We start from the raw sequence: 9,754 nt of genomic DNA, 5'->3' as shown, positions 1-9,754 counted from the left end.
CAGTGGCGTTAATAAGTCTGTTTCTGCATCTGTGTGTGACCAGCGTGCGGCTGTCAGTCAGAGCCGTAACCAGCCGTACAGCATTAATTCACTCTGTCTGCGGAGGAATGACCATCCTGCTCCGCTCCATTACTCTCTGTGACCCTGGGCCGGAGGAGGATGCCCGCAGGATTAAAGTCTGTCACCTCCCCTCCCCTTCATTCAGCACACTCAGCAACTCCTGACTCATAGTCATAAAGCTGCTTTTTCAAATCCTGTTGAAATTTTTCCAGCGTTTTCTGAGCTTCAAGCCCACCTCGTTAGCAAAACCTCATGCAAACTTACTGCAATGCATTAATGCATTTGGCAGATGCTTTTTGCAGATCTTGGTGTTTTTAACACCATGCTCTTCTGTTTAAGGTAGTTAAGGTAGTCCAAAATAGTTATATTTACATGCATATTCTAACCTTAGTCTAACATTGCAAGATATTTGACTTTTGAAACATCTATTTAGACACCATAACCCATGTGCAGTAACTGACTACAGTTTGTTTGTGCAACGTTATTCTAAAGAATAGACAGCAACAGTACCCAAAAGAAAATATGTTGCAATTATTTTGACCATAAAGAAATTTAGTGACTAACTGTACAGACCTATCAAGAGCTTTGGTTGTTAAGTAATGATATATGCTTCCACAAGATGTTATTTTTCTTTTCTTTTTTAAAAATCTAGTTTAATTGAGAAACAAGAATCAGAAAAGTCGCTATAACCGGAAAAGAGCAAATGTCACAAAAACCTGTGACTGCCCACTCCCACAAAACATATATATGTCTGTTTGTTTGAATATTTTGGCAATACTTTTTAAACGCTGTATCTTATGAAATAATGATTTAATGCATCATTGTTTATGATTCAGTTACATCAGTCATAATGCTTCATGGTATGAGTTCCTTCACTCATTAAAATAACCTTTGTCTATTTATTTTATTTAGCACAGCAATTGCAATTTTTGTAATAATGTATAACTATCTATCTATCTATCTGTCTATCTATCTATCTATCTGTCTGTCTATCTATCTATCTATCTATCTATCTGTCTATCTGTCTGTCTGTCTGTCTGTCTGTCTGTCTGTCTGTCATTTTAATTTTATTTGTTTATTTATTTATTTATTTATTTATTTGCTTGCTTGCTTTAAATCAGTGGTTGTAATGTGATTGCTAGTTGGTTTAGGACAAAATAGTTCCAGAAATAAGGCAGCTGAAATCACAGCAATTGCTTTTGTGCATCACTTTTGCAGTTCATTTTGGTCCATCCAAAAGCGATTTTATAACTCATATGTTTACTTGCAGAATTGGACATTACAAAATCTATATGTTTGGCAGTCATTTGATATGTATCTGCTGAAGTCTACCTTTTAATTAATGTGTTAATATTAATGAATAAATTAGTTAATAAATTTATATAGTATACTTGTAATTTACTTGGCTCTTATGCTCATTTAGAGCATTAATTAATTGATGGTTATGAAATTGGCTTCTGTACTCAGTGTGTTCTGCCATCTAGTGTTTACTCTGTGTCACTGCATAATGGAAGATCTTTGCAATCTTCCTCATTGCGACTCACACATTTGATTCTTATTTTGCTTCCTTGATCCTTTTTACAAATCACAGACAAGTCATGCCTCTTAATCCTTGTATGATGGAGGATGGGTTTGCTTGCATACTAGTTAATGGATTTAGTAAATCAAGAAACGGTTTATTCCTGCGGATCTTAGTCAAGTAGATCACTTCGTTTTACCTGATGTTGCCTAAAGGTCAAGTGAAGCCAGAGGCAAAATAAACCCTGACTGTTTCATAGCTTTGCACTATTTCTTGCTGTTAAAGGAATGCACACAGAAACATTACTACAACTAACAGACTTTATTCAAAGTTAAATATTGTTAGTTGCACAAAGAAACCTGTATATTGTGTACAAGTCTTGAAAGAGGTTAAGCTGTCATCTATCCATCACAGATCATCATGATCCTCGTGTTCATCCTTGAGCAGGATCTTGGTTTTCATCATGTTCTCTGCCACTGCGAACAAAGAAAGATATAGGCAAGGGACATGACTAACTAATGACCGTAGTAAATCAAATGTTCATTTTCAACATTAGCACATTGACATGCATATAAAGTAGCAGAGAATGTGTTGAGTGTGAATAAACAAATGAACAGCTCGGTTCTGCTGTTGGGAGTCAGAAAGAGCTTGAGTCTGACGATATAGAGCTGGAGCCTCTCAGCGGAGCTCATTAGACAGAAAGACACTCACAGAAGTCCGTGTCGCTCGACTCGTACGTGTACATTCGGTTGGCGTATTTTCCAGCAATGTCAGCTCGCACAGTCAGTGACGGATCTGGGTGGAAGAGGAGAGAAGACGGAGAAGAGTGAATCTCACGAAAACCCAAAAATAATTCAAATGATATTTTACATAGAGAATATGAAACCAGGGCTACCAGATTTTAAAGGCAGTGCAACAAAGAGGCCTACTAATATGATATGTAAATAATTTAAAATGTAAACATTAGATATAATAACATAACATAACATAACATAATATAATAGTTACAATGTCAAAAGTTTGGCATAATTAAGATTTGTTAATTGTTTTTGAAAGAAGTCTCTTATGCACACCAAGGCTGCATTTATTTGATCAAAAATAGTAAAAACAGTAAAATTGTGAAATATTATTACAGTTAAAAAGAACTGTTTTCTGTTTTGAATATGTTTTCAAATGTAATTTATTCCTGTGATGCAAAGCTGAATTTTCAGCAGACATTACTCCAGTTTTCAGTGTCACATGATCCTTCAGAAATCATTCTAACCAATGCTGAATCCTTAATATTTTTGGTTTAGACCATGATGCATTTTTTCAGGATTCTTTGATGAATATAAACTTATGCATTTATTATAAATAAAAATCGGTAGCACTTTACAATTGTTTCATTTGTTAACATTAGTTAACTGCATTCATTAACATTAACTAACAATGAAAAATACTTCTAAAGCATTTATTAATCTTTGTTAATGTTGATTCCAACATTTACTAATACATATTTAAATGTATTTAAACATTGTATCTATTAATGATACAACATAAGCTAACATGGACTAACAATGAACAGTTATATTTTTTTAACTAACGTTAACAAAGATGAATAAATACTCCTGTAACAATGTATTGCTCATTGTTAGTTAATGTTAGCTAATGCATTAAATATAGTTTACAAATGGAACCTTATTATAAAGTGTAACCAAATCTTTTCCAACATTATAAATGTCTTTTTAATTAAACGTGTCCTAGTTAAATAAAAAATATGAATTTCTTTCATTTGACACCGAAGATTGGAGTAATGGTTGAAAATTCTATTTTGCCATCATAAAAATAAATTACATTTTAAAATGATTTATTATAAAAGACAGCTATTTTAAATTGTAATACTATTTTGCAATAGTAAAATATATGCATCAAATAAATGCAGCTTTGGTAAGCATTATAGTCTTCCTTCAAAATCAATAAAAATCTGAATTATTTCAAACTTTTATTTTTGCTTCAGAGACTGTGCACTGTCCTAATGACACCACAATATTTATTGCTTATGCTATTGAAAACCCATTAATTACAGAGTTCCGATTATACAATATTATCTGTTAATCCCAACTTGGTAAATCATTACATTGAACTGTTTAACAGGAAATATGTGAAAACTCACCAACAAACAAGATCCTGGGGACATAGTAGCCATCAGGGGCCAAGTTAGTATCGGTGGTCTCATGCTGAAAATCACAATCACAGGGATCATTAGCTTGTTCTTGCCGTTTCAGATGCATTTCTCACTTCAATGTCTGCTGAATATTTGACAATATTTGTACTTTTATATAATAATAATAATAATTGTACCACTAAATTGAGCATGATAAAATCTGATTTGGCCAGCCTTTGAATAGTTTGATGTTCAACAAAAGCCTTTTTCAGAGCTAAAAGAAAGCAAATAGAGCACAGAACGAGATTAATACATCGGCATGCAATAGCATTTTATGCAAACATGCTATTCAAATCAAACACTGTTACTTTCGGATTGTGATTTAAAACTGGGGTTTGAAAAACATTGTAGAAAATGTAAAACTAAATAACAAATTCATAAATTGATTAAAATGAATGAAAAATTGATTCGATTTTTAAATAAACATGACTAAACTGAATATTTTCTAAATAATATTTAAATAAATAAACATATTTACATTTAATCATTTAATCTTCGTTTATTTGTTTGTTTGTTTTTTACGAGAAAATATATAGTTTCCTTTTCAAATTTGATGGATGATGATTTCGGGGATCAATGGCATCGAAAAGATTGAAAACCCCTGATTTAAAGGAACAGTGCACCTGTTACTTTACTATACGGGTTTGAACCTGTTACTTTTGGGTGAACTATTTATTTAAACACTCTAACTTGGATCAATGCCACAAAGAATTCATCTATACATTTTTCATTACAGATCGTGATGCAGAAAGCAAAAGATGCAAACCTTTACTGTGCGGACAATCCTCCAAATGATGAATGATCATCAGGGGCTTCTTACTATGATAAAACAGATATTGAAAATCTGATCACATAACACACAAGTGAGAATGCCATTTAATGTGATTGCATCTTAAGGTACCTTTCAACCGCTTTAGACAGTCCTTCTTCATACGTCTGAACCCAGGTAATGTCATCGCCCCAACCTGAAAGAAATTTAGATATTTTTCTGTGATCAGTTTTCCATAACATAAGATCAAAATGGACTCATTTGGGTCTGTTTATGCTACTTTCACTGATACCTCTTGATAGAGTTTGGATTGTCTTTTTTTTCCTTTGAGTAGAGACATCACAGAACACAAGAAACAAAAGTAATACGCAGATCATCCAGTGCTGCATGATTATGTGTTATGTGTCCTGAGAAAAAAAAGAGAGGATAAAAAGGGAAGTGTGACTAATGCTCTGTTTTATTCGACTGTTTTTAAGGTTGGGTCCACCTACTGACATTGCATGACATTCTGTTAAATAGATGACAGGAGCTGTTAAACTGGACAAACGTGCTTCTGAAACTTTGTTCTGACAGCAACGAGTGACAAATGTTCACCTGACTATTACAGGGCATTTTAATTTGAGAAACTATCAGTTTTATAATTTAACTTACATAACTTAACTTATGAGAAGTATGATCAGTAATTTTACATACAAATAATGTACACATGCCTTGTCCTGAATAAAATGCAAATTTTACAAACTGAAAGTAAAGTTTTTATTTGATATTCTAATAATAACTACAGTTATTCTGCCGTCTCTAAAACAACATACTTTTCATGCTGGCAAGTTTGGAATGAAATGCAAAAGAAACTCAAGCATGTCAAATGAGAGTGATGTGAAACTAAGTCCTCAGTGCTCCAACAAACCAACCAGCCTTTATATATGGATAATAAATTCAGATTCAGATCAATTCTTAAATAATTCCAAGAAATTACAAAAAATAGCAAGTAAAAGAGAGCCTACCAGTGAAACAGGTGAACCAGATTTACTGTCCCTCTCTCTAAGTCGACAGCAACTATTACGTTGTATGTCAGGCATTTTTATAGTATGTGTAACCTCCCAAACAGGTTTTAGCCAATCACAGAACCTCAGTGGACATCTGCTGTATAGTATAAACAGATTTTTTCATCTGAAGATCTCTGTGGTTTCTTAAGTCATTTCATTCTAGAAAATATTCGTTGCCACATGCTGTTTTACTCTTCCAGGAGTGAGCTTTGAAATCACATATGCACACAGTTATGCAACAACCTCAGCAACATGTCAGTTTGAGGTGGAGTCCTGTATACTTATTCATTAACCTCTATCTGCATTTTTGTGATTTGAGGATATTAATATTGGCGGCCCAGTGCTATCAGTTTTAAAAGTATTGATCTCTCTATCTAAAGACTTTCCAGCTGAGACGAGTATCTTTGTTTGTCTGTTTTAATCTGTTTTATTTAGTTATTTATCTATTTTAACTTATTTAGTTTAGTTTAGTTTTTCTCTAAACTTTTCTATAGACCCCCTAAAACTCTCTTTTGGCCATCAGTTGCCTATGTGAGCAAATTAAAATTACAAATCAGAATTTTTATTTATTTATTAATTATTTTTTACAATTTTAATTATACCCTTTTGGTTTCTGTACCCAATATTTAAAAAATTTACAAATGTAATAAAAATATAGGTATCGGCATCGGTATCGGCAAGTACCAAAAATAAAAGTATCGGTATCGGGCGAGTACTGGAAAAAGTGGTATCGGTGCATCCCTAATAAAATTATATATTTTTTTCATTTAGTTTTGTTTTGGTTCATTTTTTTGTACATTTACTATTAAAATTATAACTTTTCAATATTGTTATTATTAACTAATGCATAAATAAGCAAATATTTATGAATATATTAGTTTATTTATTTTAATAAATTATTTATATTATATATTATCTAATAAATTACTAAATAAATAAATATATTCGTTTAAAATAATATCTGGATTCTGTAATCGAATCTGTATCTTTTGGTTTTTTAATTATAATGTATTTGTTTCTTTGTTTCATCCGGTCGGTTTGTGCAGGTAAAAAAGATGTTTGTTCCAGTTGGTCTGGAACATGAAGATCTGACATAAGTTTGGACAGCTACAGTGTCCTACTGTTGTTTGTTGTTGTCATGGACACCTGTAGCCCTTGACTAGCGCCTAGGTTCCGCGCAAGCGCAGAATCCGCACAACGGAGGATTGTGGGATAGAAAGCTATCGCCAGGGCAACAGCAGAGTTTAGCGAGCGGAAATCTGCTGCTAGCAGAACAGTAACGGCGATTAATTATCAAAGAAACATCTTTTACACCAAATACTGTTTTAGTTTCTTGCCATGAACGAATCTGTAGCCAAAAAGACCCAGGAGACTCTGGGAAAAGTGATCAAAAAGCCTCCTCTGACAGAAAAGCTGCTCAGCAAACCGCCGTTTCGATACCTGCACGACATCTTCAGTGAGGTGAGTTACTTAAAACATTATTCTTATGACATAAGTGTTGTTTTATTTCGTTCACCGTCTACATATTTACCTTTATACGCTTTAAATCCAGTTTATAGATCTCAAAACGCTAGCCTGCTAATGTAGCCTGCGCATAGTCTTCAAAATATGACAGACAAATCTCAATATATGTTTGCCTGATGGGTAAATATCTCATATTAGCTGTAGTGTTTGAATGGCTAACGTTAGAGCTTTGCTTTAGTTTCAGGGTTTAGATGTTGGTGTTTTGATGGTGGCTAGTAAGCTAATATATATACTAATACAATAACTGTTAAAACACTTTCAGCAATATCATCTTTCTTCTGTCTGGGTTTACTGTCAATACGTTCAGAGCTCTTGTTGAGCTGTTTACCTGGTTACTAGGCATAGCTCCACATGGTTATGCAAACAAAACTCAAGGTTTTGCAATCTAGGTGTACATGTAGATGATCTTGACATTCATGATGGGATATAGGCTACATCTCAATCTAATGGCAGAAAATAGAAAAAAAAAAATGTTTGGCAACTTTTTTGCTGTTGATTTTGTATTTAGGAGTATATTCCCTGAATAAACGACAACAATTGCCAACAAACACTAGTATCAAACAGTTGTTCATTTTTTAAAATTCCACACTGTTAAATACCACATACTATACAAATTAAAATAGAAAAGCAGAAATGCAATGATAATTAATAATAATGATTTAATTTATTTATTTTTGTTTGTTTATCTTATCAGAAATTCATATACATACACAATTTATATATGTCAAAATTAATTTCTAGTATTTAATCAAAAGCCAATGTGTTAAGATCATCAGAAACATAAATTCTGTCAGGTGTGTCCAAACCTTTGGTCGTACAGGTTGAGTTGGTTATATACAGTATTAGGTAAAGGAAGAGGACAGTTAAGGATATGTGGGTGTGATTGTGTCCAGGGGTAAGCCCAAGGTTTGTAAGCTCAGCTAAGATTAGCTAGACCGTCTGTCCACTGTATGCATACTCTATACACCTCTCGAGTTATGCTTGTCATAGTGTAATGCTGTGTTAAATCACATTTTGTTTTCATCCTAAATATTTTGTAAATTATTTCTCCATCATTATATGTTGTCATTAATGTGAACAGTTTACAAAAGTGATGATAACTTTGTAGTGCTTTGAGTTGCTGCCTACGTAGAGTGTTCCAAATCAATCACTTATGAGGTTCTGTTTCAGTTTGAATGCTCTTAGAAGGCCGTGGACAACAAGGCAGTCTTTATATTTTTGGATAAAAAATTTGGCTGCAAAATCTTGTTTTCCCATTTTTTAGGTAATACGTACCACAGGCTTTATGAACGGACTTTATGGAGAAGCAGATATGAAGTCAGATAATGTGAAGGTAAGTTACCAATAAAAAATTGTCAACTTTTAGAGGAATGTTCAGGTGCACAACACAGGTGTTCAAGTTATTTTTGGCTGGCTCTTCTTCATCCCAGTGGTCATGTTTGATATACACTACCGTTCAAAAGTATGGGGTCAGTAAGATATTTTTTAAAGAAATTGATACTATTATTGATCAAGGATTCATTTAATTGATCAAAAGTGACAATCAAGATGCTTATAATGTTACAAAAGATTTCTGTTTCAAATAAATGCTGTTTTGTTTTGTTTTGTTTTTTGGACTTGAACTTGAACAATTCATCAAAGAACACAGAAAAAAACATGTCATGGTTTCCACAAACATATTAAACAGCCAAACTACAGCCGTGGCCAAAAGTTTTGAGAATGACACAAATATTAATTTTCCCAAAGTCTGCTGCCTCGGTTTTTATGATGGCAATTTGCATATACTCCAGAATGTTATGAAGAGTGATCAGATGAATTGCAATTAATTGCAAAGTCCCTCTTCGCCATGAAAATTAACTTAATCCCAAAAACATTTTCCACTGCATTTTAGCCTTGCCACAAAAGGCCCAGCTGACATCATGTCAGTGATTCTCTCATTAAAGGGGTCATATGACGTTGCTAAAAAAGAACATTATTTTGTGTATTTGATGTAATGAAATGTGTTTATGCGGTTTAAGGTTCAAAAAACACATTATTTTCCACATTCTGTACATTATTGTTTCTCCTCTATGTCCCGCCTTTCTGAAACTCGTCGATTTTTACAAAGCTCATCGTTCTGAAAAACGAGGTGTACGCTGATTGGCCTGCTATCCAGTGCGTTGTGATTGGCCGAATACCTCAAGCGTATAATAGAAAGGCAAACATTATAATACTTTCTTGTTTGCCGTCAGCACGTTGCGTTGCATCGTGCCGCGTAAACATAAAACCATGTCTGCATTTGTGATCGGAGAAAGGACAAACAACAAGCGCTACTCTACACTGCTCAAAACTCGCATTTGAATCGTCAGTGGCAAATTCTTTATATATAAAAACATACTTACAGGCTGTGAGTCAGAACAGCCGGCATAGTAGGCTACTCTCCCAGGTTCAGGAAACAGTCCTCCGTAAAATGCGTTTTGCGCACACACAAATATTTGGTTTGAACTGTTCTGGAACAGTGTTGTAAATACAACTTAACCACTGATTTCTAGTTGTATCCTTTTTTGGAAGGCCAAACAAAGTAGTTTCGCTTTCACAACGAAACACAGCGTCTCCACAACATGGCGGCGGCGGCGGCGGCCGGCGGATTCGAC

The 9,754-nt window shown here is 33.8% G+C and overlaps 1 protein-coding gene across 1 annotated transcript; it reads right to left on the bottom strand.

The window, feature by feature from the left end:
• Positions 1-1,891: 1,891 nt before the first annotated feature.
• LOC107718316 (anterior gradient protein 3-like) lies at positions 1,892-5,602 on the bottom strand. Its single transcript, XM_016525345.1, has 8 exons — positions 5,556-5,602; positions 4,844-4,958; positions 4,684-4,747; positions 4,549-4,601; positions 3,920-3,996; positions 3,732-3,795; positions 2,291-2,374; positions 1,892-2,055 (listed from the first exon to the last, which is right to left on the bottom strand). Exons 2-8 carry the CDS (start codon positions 4,938-4,940, stop codon positions 1,988-1,990), a joined length of 507 nt encoding a protein of 168 aa, XP_016380831.1. The 5' UTR covers positions 4,941-4,958; positions 5,556-5,602; the 3' UTR covers positions 1,892-1,987.
• Positions 5,603-9,754: the final 4,152 nt, after the last annotated feature.

Source organism: Sinocyclocheilus rhinocerous, unplaced genomic scaffold (genome assembly GCF_001515625.1).
Source record: "Sinocyclocheilus rhinocerous isolate Xijiao unplaced genomic scaffold, SAMN03320098_v1.1 scaffold2891, whole genome shotgun sequence".
Classification (NCBI taxonomy): domain Eukaryota; kingdom Metazoa; phylum Chordata; class Actinopteri; order Cypriniformes; family Cyprinidae; genus Sinocyclocheilus; species Sinocyclocheilus rhinocerous.
Note: the sequence above shows the minus strand (reverse complement) of the source record. Positions and strands in the feature narration are given on the sequence as shown.

Coding starts and splice junctions, on each gene's coding strand:
- LOC107718316 (XM_016525345.1), bottom strand. CDS start 4,940: ATGCAGCACTGGATGATCTGCGTATTACTTTTGTTTCTTGTGTTCTGT. Junction 4,602..4,683: donor CTGTCTAAAGCGGTTGAAAG/GTACCTTAAGAT, acceptor GTTTTATCATAG/TAAGAAGCCCCTGATGATCA. Junction 2,375..3,731: donor CCCCAGGATCTTGTTTGTTG/GTGAGTTTTCAC, acceptor TCTTCCACCCAG/ATCCGTCACTGACTGTGCGA.